General features: G+C 38.4%; 2 protein-coding genes across 4 annotated transcripts in view; both read right to left on the bottom strand.

Moving 5' to 3' along the window:
• Positions 1-15,855, bottom strand: part of SEL1L2 (SEL1L2 adaptor subunit of SYVN1 ubiquitin ligase) — a 174,313-nt gene that overhangs the window by 109,546 nt on the left and 48,912 nt on the right. For 2 of the 3 annotated variants that reach the window (XM_077777530.1, XM_077777531.1), the window contains exon 1: positions 5,494-5,627. The exons of the other annotated variant lie outside the window; for it this stretch is intronic. In XM_077777530.1, the coding sequence (XP_077633656.1) occupies positions 5,494-5,551 (58 nt within the window). In that variant the 5' untranslated portion in view covers positions 5,552-5,627. Of the gene's footprint in view, positions 1-5,493; positions 5,628-15,855 lie in introns of those variants that run through there. 3 annotated transcript variants of the gene reach the window in all.
• On the bottom strand, positions 5,966-12,199 carry LOC144242560 (uncharacterized). Its single transcript, XM_077777529.1, has 3 exons — positions 12,192-12,199; positions 11,625-11,885; positions 5,966-6,096 (listed from the first exon to the last, which is right to left on the bottom strand). The coding sequence occupies exons 1-3, from the start codon at positions 12,197-12,199 to the stop codon at positions 5,988-5,990; spliced, it is 378 nt and encodes a 125-aa protein (XP_077633655.1). The 3' UTR covers positions 5,966-5,987.

Raw genomic sequence — 15,855 nt, 5'->3', positions numbered from 1 at the left:
ACAAAAAAGAAAGGAAGTCAGTATCTAATTCATAGGATTTTTACTGCTGGACAAGACACTGAGATTTTATTCTTCATAAAATAGGAGCTTGAAAATTATGATCAAGTCTGGGGTTAAGGAATATTATTTCTGGCAGTACTGTATTGTGAATAAGAGAGTTAGAAGTGTAGTCATGTAGATAAAAGATACTAAAATGAGACTCTAAATTGAGACATGAAAATGCATAGATGGGAGAAGCACTGTGGAGTTGACAGGATTTGTCGAAGGAATAAAGGAATTTATGAGTGTAAAGGATTAGAAGATTCTTTCTCCAGACATAGCTTTGCAGAATGACCCTAGGGAATCAATTTGACCACCCTGGGCCTCAGTCCTGTCATCTATACAAAACATTAAGTTAGATGATACTTAGTGCATTATAACTGTATGACTATACAATTTTGAGGTTTTGTGTTTGAGGACTAGGGGAGGGATGCTGATGCCATTAATAAGAAACAGAGAAGAGGAGCTAAATTTGAGATTTATTTCAAGGTGTTTGCAGGCCATATACTACTGGTCATATCATCATGCTGCTGATGTGCACATCTAGAGATCAGGAGGAAGGTCTACAATGTAAATACATGTGTAAAAGAAGCTGGGGCTTGGGCAAGAGTAACAGAGACAGGGGATTAGAGAGCCAAGCACTGAACTTTCGGCACAACATTTAAAGGGAGGGTTGAGAAAGATAAGCCAGTGAGACGGTCTAAGATTCTACATAGGTAGGGGGGAAAGATGGTGAATACTGTCAGATGCTGCATAGAGGTTAAGAAACAAGAAACAAGAACAGTGAGAGGCCACTAGGTTTGTAATCAGTGGGTGATTGGTATTCTTTGAGACAGCAGTCTTAATGGATGGAAAGTAGATCTGAGGATCAATCAAGAGCAGGTAGAGGGCTATCACTGGCAGAAAGAATTCTTGGGGCAGACAAGAATTCTTGTGACAAGAGAGACACATAAGTTGTATGCAAAAAATGGAAGAGAATTGGGAAGAGTGTCAAAAGGAGGCAGTTCCTCTAAGCAGCCCAAGTAACCTGAAATAAAGCTGATGCAGGGGCATTGATGGGTTCAGTGCTGGGGTGGGAGGGTCTGTTCCTCCAGCTCTTCTCGGGCTGAGGGCTGCACTCCCCCCATTGAGTGCTGTCCTACTGAATGGTTCCAAAGAGTAGTAGTAGTTGTAGAAGTAGTAGTAATATTGTAGAGTTGTAGAAACCTTTCAGATAAACCTAGGTTATGAATAAAGAGCCTTATATCTTTTTTTTTTAAGAGCCTTATATCTTTTAAGACAACTCACAAAAGAGAAATCAGCTTCCTTACAGATTTATAAACTAACACAGTAATCAATTTTCTCTCTAGTAGTGAACAGTCCCATCATGACACATCTTCTCTTTCCTGCTTCTCTTCAAGGAAAGATGCTCTAGATATTTGGAATGTATTTGTTCTCTATTTAGAAGTATAATGTAAAAAAACTGAAAGAATGCAAAGGTAACTCAGAACTCCTAAATAAAAACTTTTAAATTTATTTTTGAGAGAGAGAGAGAGAGCAGGGGAGGGACAGAGAGAGGATACACAGAATCTGAAGAAAGCTCCAGGTTCTGAGATGTCAACACAGAGCCCGATGCACCCTGAGATGGAGTTGGATGCTTATCTAACTGAGCCATCCAGGCATCCCAGCAAGCACAATTATGTAACAGTAGTCTGCTTACACTACTTAGGCTCAGCATCCTCTGCAAAACATCCAGGACTTGGCCTTTTTGTGGCCCTGACAGAGACCTAGATATGATTGCTAGACAATTGCTTTGTGAATTCTGATTAGTTTTAGATTGATGAGCTACTTGCCTTTTTCAACTGGGATAGAGTTGCTAGGTGGGTGTCAGGGGAGAGAGAATTGCTATAATCTTTCTATTTCATTTTTTATATCCTATTATTTTTGCTAATTGTAGAACTTGTATGGTAGTGAAGAATTACTACTAGAAAGGGATAAACAAGTTAGGCAAACCTTGGATCCTAGATACTCTAGAGTTAGAAGTTCTGTCAATGTCTTTTCTCTGCTTCAGTTATATCCCTTACACTACTTACACTACCTTAAATCAGAGGCTGGTTTGGTAGTGTGGAAAGAGAAAAAAAATACTATTGATTTTACTTCCACTTTCTAAGCCACACTTTAGGATAAGCTATTCATTTTTTTCAGCAGCATCAACTACTTTGTTCTAAGGATTTACCAAAAGGGGGGAAAAATCACAGCAACTCTTTTAGAACTTTCCCTAGGTGAATGCAGAGTAAGGAAAACATCACATAGTTATGGCAACTTCCCTCTCTCAATATTTTTATATAGGTGAAGTCAAAGTACATTGAGCATCAAGTGAAAAAACGTATAAAATACACAAGTTTGCAAGGTATATGTGAGTGAAAAAAGGCAGCCCTCTTTTGCTTTGAGATCTAGGGTTAGAAATGCTGGCAAAGAAAAAATAGAGTGGAGTTAAAACCTGATTTTGTGTACANCCTCTGTCTCTGTAGACCTGCAATCAATAAATTATCTCTTGAAAACTCAAGTCTGACCTCGCAAAGTGCCATAATCCAGAAAGAACTCTGTAATTGTCTTTACTGTCTCTTTCTCTCCTCCTATTCAGTTCTGTCAATTGAAATCAGGTTTTGTCCCTGCATCTCTGATAAAAGTGTCCTGGAAAGGTAAAGATTCCCAGCTATTGAATCCAGTGGTACCTTGTTGGCCCTTACCTCACTTCCACGCTCTATCTGGTATTTGGCATTATTGGACATGCCCATCTCCTTGGGACACTCTTACTTTGGACTCTTATGTCACTATTGTCTCTAGCCTTGTCATCCATCTACTCCTCTCAGTCTACACTCTTATTGTTAAAGTTAAATCCTCATTGTGGCATCTCATTGTGGTTTTGATTTGCATTTTCTTAAGGACAAACGATGTTGAATATCTTTTCATGCATTTCATGGTCATTTTTGCATTATCTTTGGAGAAATGTCTATCTAATTCCTTAGGTACATACCCAGGAGAAATGAAAGCAGATGTTCAAATAGAAAACTTGTACACAATGTTTATCACCCATTAAAAAACTGGTTTGTTGTTTTGCTGATGAGTTTGTAAGTTATTTATATATTCTGAATGCTAAACTTAATTGGATCTATGATCTGCAAAATTTTTCTCCTGTTGTGTGGGTTGTCTTTTCAGTTTCTTGATGATGTCCCTTGAAGCATAAGTGCTAAATTTTGATGATGTCTGATTTATCTGCTTAGTTTTTTATGCTTTTAGTGGTATACCTAACAAATCATTGCCTAATCAAGGTCACAAAAATTTATGCCTGTTTTCTTCTAAGAGATTTAAAGGTTCAGCTATTATATTTAGGTCTTTGACTCATTTTATATTAGGTGTGAGGTAGGTATCCAAATCACTTTTTTGCATGCGGCTCTCCAGTCATCCCTATCATTTGCTGAAGAAATTATTCTTTTCCTTCTCCGTTGAGTTGCCTGGCATGTTTGCCAAAAATCATCCGGCCATAAATTTGAGGGTTTAATTCCAAACTCTCAGTGATATTCCACTGATGTATATATCTGTCCTCATGCCAGTCTCATACTGTCTTGATTACTGTAATTTGTAGTAAATGTTTAAATTGGGAAGTGTGAGTCCTCCAAATTTTTTTTTGTTTAGAAACAATCACTTCTGTATTAATTTTCAGATAATTTCCTTAATTTCTTCAAAGAAGTCAGCTGGGATTTTGTATTGAATCTCTAGATCAATTTGGAGAGTATTGCTGTCTTAATATTAAGATTTCCAAACTCTGAACATGAGAAGTATTTTCTTTCTGTTTTATGATATTTTAAGAGAGAGATAGACACAGAGAGAGACACACACACACACACACACACACACACACACACACACACACACACACAGAATATGAATCCCAAGCAGGCTCCACATGCTGTCAGTGTGGAGCCCCATACGGGCCTCCATTCCATGAACTGCAAGATTGTGACCTGAGTTGAAATCAAGAGTCAGATGCTTAAATGACAGAACCACCTAGGTGTCCTGAAAAGTGTTTTCATTTATTAGAGTTTTCTTATTTATTTCAACAATATTCATAGTTTTCAGAATCTGAGCTTTGTACTTTTGTTAAATTTATTCTTAATAACTCTGTTCTTCTTGATGCTATTCTATATGGAACTGTTATTTTCATTTTTTTGTTTGTCCATTGTGATTGTAAAGAAATAGAATTGACTTTTGTATATTAACCTTTTATTCTGCAACCTTGCTCAACTCATTTCTTAGTTCTAATAGTTTTTAAGTGGATACCTTAGGATTTTCTGTACATTAGATTATGTCTTTAGTAACTATAGATAGTTTTACTTCTTTTCTATCTTGATGTCTTTTATTTTTCTCTTATCTAATTGCCTTGACTAGGCCCTCAAATACAATGTTGAGATGAATGAATAGAAATGGCAAGAGTGTCTTCTTTTTGATCTTAGGGGGAAAGCATTCTGTTTTTAAATACATTAGGTGGGTTTTTTTTTTTTTATAGTTCACATGCAGTTAACATTAGTTTCAGGTGTTCATCTAAGTGATTTGACAAGTTTATACATTATACTCTGTCTACCACAAGCGTAGGTGAGGTGTGGATTTTTTGAAGATGCTTTTCATTATTAAGTTGAGGAAGTTTCTATTTCAAACTTGATAAGTGTTTTTATCAGAAAGGGATATTGAATTCTGTCAAATGATTTTTCTGCATCAGTTGAGATGACCATGTATGTGGTTTTTGTCCTTTACTCTATTAATGTGGTGTGTTACATTAGTTAATTTTTGGATATTATACCAACCTTGCATTCCTGGGTTAAATGTAAATGAATATTTCTTAGGTTGAATTCAGGAAAAGTAAATTATTTGAGGATTGAGTAAAAATTAATTCAATAAAAGGCCAGAAAAACAAGATTGGAAAATAATTTCCATTTTAAGATAGTAACTAGTTAGGGATCATGGAAACTTTGGAAGTACAATTGTTACTGTGAAAAGATTTAAAAAGATTGTTAAGAATATAAATTAATGCACTTTACAACTCTTTGAGTCCTCTACTTTTCCATTAAAGTCCTGAAACTAAATCTTCATAATATTCTGGATTTAACAAAATTTAAAAATCTGTCTCAAATATCCCTACTCTATAAAAATTACTATAATGCTTTCCTCATAGATTTCTCAATCTTTTCTATTTTTCCCTCCCTCTTTCTCTCTCTCATACAAACATCCTTGCAAGTATTGTCCTAAATAAGAGTATCGTTGATATCTAACCTTTTTGGATATTCTTAAGTACTTACCCCAAATGGTACCAATTGGGAGTATAGTGAGGTTACTTCTGATCTTCTAATCAGCTTCTACCCTTACTTCTGTTAAAGAGAAAAGACCCTCATAGACAACCATAAGGACAAAAAAACTTACTTTTAATTATGACCCCAAGAATGATCAATATCTCTATTAAGAGGCACAAGGGCTTCATCTTCTCATAAGTAGCTCCTCCTCACTTATAACACAGGCAGAACTAGGTGGCTGGCCCACAAACTTCCACCTTACAGGTTTGCAGGGATCAGGATTTGGTTGCTAAGCAACCATTTCCTTACTCTTGGGCCAATGAGCTGCCAGGAAGTTCCTTTCAACTAGAATGAAGGTAGCGACTGGAGAAAGCAGCCTATGGGGAGGGAACCATACCTAGTCTGCTAGTCTTCTGGTGGGAGATAAGAAGTATATTTAAAGTAGGTAAGAGTTGCTCTCTGAAAGGAAAGGAATAAAGCGGAAGTCCAATTTGTACATGTCTACAATAACATTCAAATAATGTTCAGACACTAGAAGTGTTTATTTTTATGTTACCTTCAGCAATGCAAGCTGCACTTATATAAAAACACAATTAAGTACATGAGCTGAGCTAACATCATCCTTTACATCTGAAGGTTATGGTACACAGGAAGCATATGGATCAAGTCTGCTTTGGTCCCCATCTTGGTGAAGATGTTTATCCTCTCTGAGTAAAGAACTGCTGCGGTTTTACTGGGACAAAGGCAAAAAAATTCCAGTGCTCAATTTTTTTTAAAAAGGCACTTCATTACACTTTCCTTAAACGGTATTTTAAAATGCCCTCTTTACTGTCTTTAACAATATGGACAGTTCATGAGGGAATACCCTCAAGGCTAGAACCAGAAACGAAAATGAATACTAAGGTAAAAGCATGGGAATATTAACACTATCCAAGGAATGGAACTAAGAAATTATGCCTAAAATATATCCAACTTTTACCGTGTGTACAGGTAATTACTTCAGAAATAGACATATTTATTGCCTTGAATTTCCAGGTTTATTCCCTTTGTTAATTAGTTTCCCAATGCTTTAATCTTTCTGTCTTTCTCTTATTAGGACACTTGTGATTACATTTAGGGCCAACCATTATAATATTGGATAATCTCCCCATCTCAAGATCCTCAATTACATCTGCAAAGTCCCTTCTGCTAAATAAGGTAACATTCATAGGTTCCAGGGATTAGGTCCTGGAAATCTTTGGGATCATTATTTTGTCTATTCCCTAGTATCTTTTCCTTTTGCCAAGGTACTTCAAAATGGGACTTTCCTAACTTCTGTACTTTTAAAAAGTGCCTACAAATAATTTATTTAAACTCTTAAATATCATTTGTTAAACATTTTCCAAATATTTTTTGCATTCCCCATTTGGATCCAGATTTATCAGCAACTTCCAGCAGATGATTTTGCCTCTTACTTTCACTGAAATTGAGCTCATTGAACCTATCTTCCCTCTATCTTCTTTTCATTGCATAATTTTTTGAATCTTCATTCTTTTTCAAATTCATCACAAAAGATAAAATACACTTTCTATAGTCTAACTCCAAGACTTCTCTTACTCTAGACTCTATCCACATTTCCTTTATCTTTTTCTGGTATTTCTGTATTTTAACATTTGTCCTTCTTTTCTCTCCTTTTTGTTTCAATCTTTTGTCACCAATCTTCTTAATTTAAACACTTTTCATTTCATTTCTCTTAGAAAAATTCTCCCTTGACTCTGGTATCCTTCCAACTACTATCTCTTCTACCTATTCTTTAGCTTCTAAACATTTAAAAAACAACAACAGTCCACAATCACTTCTTATTGCTTCTCATTTCTTCTTCAACTACTTGTTTTTATTTTCACTGATTTATGTCGACTATAAATTCAACGATCTTTTTTCAGTTCTCATCCTACTTGATCCTTGAGGTATCTGACATTTCTAACCACAAGCATCTTCTTGAAAATATATTATTGGTTTCTCTGAAAATTGAATGGCAAATATTTTTCTACTTTCTTAAACACAATTTCTCACTCATTCTATCATTCCCTCACCTATTCATTAATTTATTGAATACCTACTATATACTAAGGAGGAATGCTGCTCTTTTTCAGGGATTCGTTAATTTCACTCGTCAGTTACTCTCTGTCTTTGCTTTAAAATTATGGCCTCCCCAAGGTAACCTCTTTTGGTCTCACGTGCTCTTCCTTAGTTTTACCAACAATCTTGCATGGATGCTCATTTTTCTCATTCAATAATTTTTATTGAGAATCTATTTTGTATCTGGCATTGCATCATTCTCTGTGGGTAGTGAGCAAAAAGATATACTTCCTGTCCTCAGAGAGTTTGTAAGTCCAGAGTGAAAGATAAATATTAATGAAAGAATCCCTCAAGTAAATTTCTAATTATAAAGTGTAAAAATTGCTATATAGGGAAATACATGAGCACTGAGGGCATACAAAAGAACATTGTGGGTAGAGGTCAGGTGGGGTCAAGGAAGGCTTTGCCAGGGAGTGATTTTTAATCTGAGAATAAGATGTGTTCAAGGAACTGAAAGACTCTATAGTTGATATGAATGGAACCAGAGATTGGGTGGTGGGGGTAGAGTAGAGTTGGTAGGTAATGGACCCTCTACTGTTAATGATTTAGTTTTTATAATAAGACTATATAAGTCAGCTTGGGCTGCCATTGTAAAAGGCTATATATAGATTGGGTGCCTCAAACAACAGAAATTAATTTTCTCACAGTTCAGGATGCTGTTATAGCCTGGTTATGGCAATGACTCTCTTCCCATACTGTAGATGGCCACTTTTTCACTGTGTCTTCACACGGCAGATATGGGGGAAGGGAGGAGGAGGAGGAGGAGGAGGAGGAGGAGGAGGGAGGAGGAGGAAGAGGGGAGATATTTATTATCCTCCTCTTCTTATAAGGCCACAGTCCTACTGGATTAAGATCCCACGCTTATGATGTCATTTAACCTTACCTACCTCCTAAATACCCTATATCTACATATAATAACACTGTTAGCTAAGATTTCAATATATTAATTTTGGGGGTATACAATTAAGTCCACTGCAAAGACCACTAGAAAGTCACTGAATAATTTACAACAGTGATTTACAACATGAGCACTTTTGAAAAGGTAACTCCAGATGTAGGGCATAGAATGGACATAAGAGGGGCAAGAGTAGACACGGGGACCACTTAGGAAGTCTTTGTAGTAGTCCAGTTAAATGCACACTGAGCTTGCTGCACTGCCATTAGAAAGGTGAGCAATTCAAGAGTGATACAGGAGATAAAATTGAGAAAGTATAGCAGTTCATTTGAAATGAGAAAGAAGTTATAAAAGGTATCAGCTATAGTGTTTAGGTTTCCTGATTGTTCAACTGAATGGGTGATGAAGCCATTCAAAGGGAGAGGCGACACTGGAAGAAGTCTAAGTGTGGAGGAAAGATCACGAACTCAGTGTAGTACATGGTATATTTCGGGTACTTTTGAGACACTAAATATTAATATTTAACACTTTTGAATAATAATGGTATTTTATCAGAATAGTTAATGCTGAAACAAGTATCCTTTAAATACCAATGCCATAACATAATAAAAGTGTTTTTTTAATTTATGTCATAGCTTAATGTGTTACCCCTTGGCTCCTTGAGGTACTCCTTCAAGCAGTGACTCAGGGATCCAAGCTCCTTCCTTCCTGACATGCTGCTTCTGAGATAACCATGATAAGAAAAGAAAGAATATGGAAAAGTGTACAAAAGATTTGATGGTTAGGCTTGGAAATGGCATATTATCACTCTTGCTTTATAACTCACCCAGCATACAGTTACATGTCCTGTCTAACTTCAGGGGAGGTTGGGAAATATAGTTTTCCTATGGGCCAAGAGAGAGAAAATTGTATTAGTGAGCATCTCTGCCACATTTTCTAGGTGCTAGTCACTTTATGTGTTTTAACTCATTCAATCCTCACATTAATCAAGGTAGATACTATATTATCATCTCCATATAGTAATTTTAAAAAGCAAGGTGTAGAGACTCTCAGTAACTCACGAAGGGTCACATAGTCAATAAGGGTAAACCTAGGATTTGAATCCAGATGGTCTGGCTTCAGATACCTTTTATCCAGTGCATAATGCTGCCTCTTAAAGTTGTGATACAGTATATGGTAGCACATATAGGTCTAAAGTTCAAGAAGAAATTTTTATTGAAAATAATAATTTTGGGAGTCATTGGTATAACTCAGGGATTCCCATTCTCAGCAGTGTTGACATTTTGGGCCAGATAATTTGCTGTGGAGGGGCTGAACCGTGCACTTTAGGATGCTTAGCAGCATCCTTGACCTCTGCCCACTAGATGCCAGTAGCATTCTTTTCCCGGTTGCAATAACTAAAAATGTCTCCAGACATTGTCAGTTTTCCCTACAGGGCAAAACTGCCCCTGGTTGAAAAATTACTGTTATAACTGAACCATGAGTATGGGTGAAGGTATTTTAAAAAAAAAAGTACAAAGTGAAAAGAGATAAGGGGAAAAGACTAAGTCTTAATGAACTCCAAAATGTAATGGCTGCAAGGAAGATGGGCCAGCAAAGGAAACTGAGAAGGGATGGCCATACAGGAGGAATCTCAAAAGGGTGAGAAAAATCGAAGGAAAAGGATGCTGCAAGGAGGAACGAGAGGTTAAGATTGTTATGCTGTCAAGAGATCTTAGTAAGACTGAAAAATGACCATTACATAGCATATGAAGGTCACTGATCACCTTAACAAAAGCTGTTTCATTTGGTTAATAGGATAGAATCTAGAAGAGAGGGACTGAAAAGCTGAAAGTGGGATGTAAGTCTATGTATGGTTCTAGTTCCTTGAGTTGACATGAAATAAAGAATAATCAGTAGCATAGTTTTAGGTTCCTAAGAAAGCACAGGTGAACTCTAGGTTGGGGTGGAAACAGTATCCCTCTTGTAACAAAAGGGATAGTGCCCAGTATATGATGCACTTTCCAGTGAACACCTCACACTTAGCATTTCTAAATAAGAACTCAATATATTTCCTACAATATCTGCAACTGCTCTTAAATTGCCCAATATTAGCAACATTGCCATTCTCCTCCTAAACTAACCCATGAACCTCTTATCTTTTTTCTCTTCCTCATTCTGTTCCCAAAATCTATTCCATTACCAGTTTCTATTGGTTCTATCTTTGTAAAGTCTTGAATCAGAGACCTCCTTTTATTTCCATTGCCAAAAAATAAGTGCATATTTTTATTATTAGCCCAGATGTCACTTCCTTCTTGAAGCCTCCCTTATTTCTCCCAGCCAAATACATTTTTATGTATTTCACAGCATTAAAAGAAAAAGAGAAGCAGAGGGAGAGTTAAATAAAAATTATTACGTTAGTATGTCATGAAATCATATTCATGAGTGTCCTGTTACTCAAAACATTTCATTTTTTTACAATTCTTAACAGAGCCTTTCTCTTTTTTCCTTTTTTTTAATTATTAAAAAGTGTTGCGGGGCGCCTGGGTGGCTTAGTCGGTTAAGCGTCCGACTTTCGCTTAGGTCGTGATCTCGCGGTTTGTGGGTTCGAGCCCCGCGTCGGGCTCTGTGCTGACTGCCAGCTCAGAGCCTGGAGCCTGTTTCAGAGTCTGTAACTCCCTCTCTCTCTGACCCTCCCCTGCTCACGCTGTCTCTCTCTCTCTCTCTCTCCTAGAAATAAATAAAACATTAACAAATTAAAAAAAAAAAGTGTTGCAAATATTAGCTCTTACACACCTGGCTTCAGTACAACACATAAAGGAAATAAATGTGGATTCACCACTTCCACCAAATCAGCCTTGTGGATGATCTAATATTTAGAAATGTAATGCATTTGGGGAGGGGTTGCCAAACTTCCCCTAAATTCTGGATCACCCTACTTTTTTGGTGGGCTCTACCTGAACTGGATTTTCAGAACACCAATAGATAAGTATTACTCAGAATCAAGCTAGTCCTTTAACCCAGTGCCTTGAGTTGTCCTGGCTCTGGTTGATTTGCTTTGATATAGGATTTTTGTTTCCAATGTAACATGTTGGTTGGCCACTATTTTTCAGTTCCTAAAACCCTTGAGTAGTCCAGTTTATCTTTGTTCTTTTCAAACTTCACAGAACTTCAGTGAAAACTGTAATTTTTACAAGTTTGACGAGCTGATTGTATATGATATGGAACTATTTCCCAATACTTTCACGTCTTTTGTTTAATTTACTCACCAAGAGGAAAGCTTCAGATTATCTGGTAAAATCCATCCACACTGGTCAGTTATAGTAAACACGGACAATTTGCGCTGACTCAAGTCTGCTCTTACTTTCACGTATTCCCGTCCCGCAGGCTGCTTTTGCCGGCTCGTTCGCCAGTCACCTGGCGCACCTGGCCCTTTGACCACGCCCTCAGGTCCTCCTAGCGCCGCGAAGCCTGGGGAAGCACCAGCAGCCTCACGCTCTTCCCGGGAGTCCGTTCCACGCCCCGCCCCCCTAAACGCGAAGCCAACTCCAGCCCCCTAGCGCCCTCGCTCCGCCCCCCAGCTCCCCAACGTCCTCGGCGTCGGGCCCGAGCCTGCGCCTGCGCGTGCGCCCTGGGGCCGAAGTAGGGGCGCGCGGTGACTGGAAAGCGGAGAGCGGCGGGCTGTGCAGCCAATGGGAGGCGTCGCTGGCTAGGGGCNCTCCCAGCCTCTTGCACTTTTTTCTTCTCGAGTGCCCCCTCCCACCCCTCCCACTCCACACACACCCTGTTTGCCCGTGAGCCTGGGGAACTTGCAGCTTAAAGCCAGCCACCCCCACGGCAACATGTACCCCAGCAACAAGAAGAAAAAGGTGTGGAGAGAGGAGAAANTGGGGTCCTGGGGGTGTGGGGGGGTGGGAGCCGGGTGGGGGCGGGGGTCAGGGCTGTGTGTGCCGCGGCGCCCTCCGCCCGAGCTCCCGCCTCGCGCCCGCCCGGTGCCGCCTCCCTCGCGAGTCCGTGTGTACACACGCGCACACGCGCGCGCACAACGGCGTGCACGCGCCGCCCCCGGGCACCTGCAGCTCGCACACGTGTGGGCGCACGCCCCTCTGCTGCCTGCCGCGCCCGGTCACCTTCTCCCCATGCGGGGCTGCCTGCGCCTGGCTGGTGGCGGAGACCCCCGAGCGGCAGTCCCCGGGAGCAGCACAACTTGCTCAGGTCCCCCATCCTCTCCCGGGACCCCAGCTGGGACTTTTGGACTCCTGGCCAGGTTGTCCCAGGCACACGTGCCCGCCGGCGGGCACACCGGCTGCTGCAGCTGCTGCGCCTTTGCGCCCACTGACCCTCATCTATTCACTCGTCGCCTCTAGCCCCCCCACCCCGTAGCTGGCAGAGTGTCTCTTTCGGGCGTTTGTCCCTTTTCTAGGCCCCTTCCTTCTGCGCCGCAGTATGACTTTGGGAACCTGGAACTCTAGGGGAAGCTGAAAACGGGCGTCTTATCCGTGAGGATGAGTGCTTTCAGAGAAGTCTGAATGGGTTTCTCTGCAGTGTTTCTGTGTATTTCATCCCCATTCGTAATCAGAAGTTGCTCAGAGTAAGGCTGTGAAGCTGATATCGCTCACCATGAATGAACTTGCCCCTGAGTTTTGTGCGTATCAAAGCTTACCCAAATCAGCTAGATTGACAGTGGCACTGATTTCTCTAAGACACAGAAGTATGCGAAGCAACCCTCTTTTTCTCTCGCCTTCTCTTTTTCTCTGGCATCATAATTAGGTAATATTCTGAGATAAAACTTTAGTGTCTGGAGTTTTTTCTTTCATTCTTTTCACACTTTAGCTTTTTTACAGAAGCGTGGCAAACAGTACCTGCGTTACTACTACTAACATAGATTAAACCTGTGTATCCAGGGTGAGGTCAGGTGAGGGTAGTGCAGATTTCTCCAGAGTATCCCATCTTCTTCTTAGAAGGATAGTGGAGTGACTAGGTTGAAAGTTGATTTCCTTGATAATAGTTCTTAAGCTAGATTATTAGAATATTATTGCAAGTCCTGGCTTTTATAAACACTAAGGCCAAACAGTGGACCTAAAGAAGAGAATGAATGTGGAAAAAGAATCCTTTAAGGCCTATTTCAGATAATGCAAAAGGAAAGGGATGAGGAGGGGATTCTTTTTTTATTGAACTACTGGGAAGATTTAACATAATTGAACAATCCAAGTAAAATGGTCTTTAAACTATTGAAAGATTGGGTTGTATATCATGTAATTATATCTTAATGACCATGGGATTATGTAGAAGTAAAAATTCTGGTGTCATAAAACAAATGCTGTTGAAAATAATAGCCTGGTATGTGTAAGTTAGTGTAAAATAATCTTTGTTTTTGCAGTGGCAGTTACTTTAGTTTCAACACACTTTTAACAGTGATTTGCCTTGTAATCATTGAAAGATCATCTATGCCCATTTTGTTGATGGTCTTGGAATGTTTTATATTATTGATAATAAGGCAAAATAGTGGAAATCATGGAGATTGTTTTCAATACATTGATGAAATAATGATGATTGCTTAAGAACTATTTTTCTGTCATAATAATGTTCTTAAAGTAACAATGTTATAATGGTTCCTTCATTTAACACCTACATATTTGGACTGTGAAGACCAGGCATTTTAGAATCTTTAATGTCTTTTTTTTTTTTTTTTGCTTCTAACATGGGAAAATACAACCAAATTAATATTTTCTAAATAAAGCAAATGCACAATTAAAGAAGGTATCTAATAAAGTAAATTTCTCCTGTCTAAAACTAACCTATTTTTGCATGAAGTTTAATGTTAAAGGAAAAACATTGTGATTTGAAGACTTTAATGTATGTCTCAGTTTATCAGGATGTCTATTTTTGGAATATTTAATGTTTAAGAACAAGGAGCTAAGGACTTCCAGTATGGTTGTCAGTATTAAAGAAGCTGATGGGATGCATGACCTTTTTTATTTCATTTCACTTGTGGGGATGGTATTGTATTTTTGCAGCTATTATTTAAATCTAAGGAAAAGCTTATCCACCTCATTGAAATGTCAGGATATTCTGTAAACATATTTTTACTCAGTGTGCCATCTAATCGTAGGTCTGCCTATTTATAAGCTTGGTTCATAGAGCAGAGATTCATTGTAAAGGTGATGCATTAAGGAAAAGTTTTGTGTAATGCTAAAGAAACTGCATAGGTGTCTGTGGTCCTCAGTATGTTTCATTGTTTAAACAAATAACTAAGGACTTCTCAAGTCCACATGTATTAAATAAACTGTGTTGATCTATTATTTGGAGCTATAATTTAAAACCACTTAATGCATATTCTAATTTCAAGTACTGAAACATAAATTATCTCATTGTTTTTTTGTCCTATTATTGATCTTGTTTCTGTTCTAAGTGTTCATACTTAAATGCTAAATAAATAGAATTACGGAGGCCAGGTTGCCTTCCTGTGTTACTTTTTGACATTTACTAAAACTACAAGTTGCTTCATAATATCTCTCAACCTGATCACTGATATTGTAATATTTCTGTGTTAGTGATCTGAACTTTTTAGTAGTGATTTGGTAAGTACTAGTTATCTCTTCTCCTCCTTTGTGTGAGTATTCCAAATTTATCATTTTCTTACAGCTTCCTCTGCCATCAGGACCCCCTCCCTCCTCTTACATAAACGTGTGACATTTCCGTTTAATTCATGGAAAAATACATGTCATGTAGCTGTAATATCTTCCCCTGTAGTCTCATTTGTCTGTTTCTTTACATGTCCTTTGTCCGTTCATCTCTGTTCCTGTCTTAAAGGAAGCACTTTAAAAAAATGTTTGTTTATTTTGAGGAGGGTAGGGAGAGAGAGAGACAGAGGGAGAGAGAATCCCAAGCAGCATCCACACTGTTAGTGCAGAGCCAGATATGGGGCTCAGTCCCACAAACAATGAGATCATGACCTGAGCCAAAATCAGGAGTTGGATGCTTAACCGACTGAGCCATCCAGGCTCCACCAATGGCTTACTAATTTTTATTCTTCCTGATTTTTCTGTAGCAATTGACAGTATTTCCCTTCTAGTTATTAAAACTCTTTGCTGGTTTTCTACATCACTGGCAGTTTGATTCACCTAGTAATTCCAGTGACATTTAAGTTTTATTTCATTTTATTTACTTTAAGTTTCTTCTTTGTGTACAGTTTCTGAATTTTTGGGGTTTTTTTTTTTTTTTTTTTTTTTTTTTTTTTTGAGGTTTGGTCACATTTCTTACCTTTTCCTATTATCTTCCTTTAGGACCAAAACTTTAGGTCATAATTTCCAAAATCTCTAGGATTAACCTCTTTCCTGATTTCAAGATTCTTGATTTCAACTCAAATGCCCTTTAGGCATCTTACATTCAGTACAGTGTTGACCTTTGAGTATTGTAGTGTTTTGATTTGGTTTTATTACATCTGATTAAAATATCTTATTATCATTTAATGCGGCTGAAGAAAAGCCAGTTCTAGGA

Source organism: Crocuta crocuta, unplaced genomic scaffold (genome assembly GCF_008692635.1).
Source record: "Crocuta crocuta isolate KB4526 unplaced genomic scaffold, BGI_CrCroc_1.0 scaffold187, whole genome shotgun sequence".
NCBI classification, from domain to species: Eukaryota; Metazoa; Chordata; class Mammalia; order Carnivora; family Hyaenidae; genus Crocuta; species Crocuta crocuta.
This window is presented reverse-complemented; position numbering and strand designations above follow the sequence as displayed.

Excerpts from the sequence above, each read along its gene's own strand:
- LOC144242560 (XM_077777529.1), bottom strand. Across the intron at positions 6,097-11,624 it reads AATCTGAAGCTTTCCTCTTG|TAAAACCGCAGCAGTTCTTT; the intron begins GTGAGTAAATTA and ends CCTTTGTCCCAG.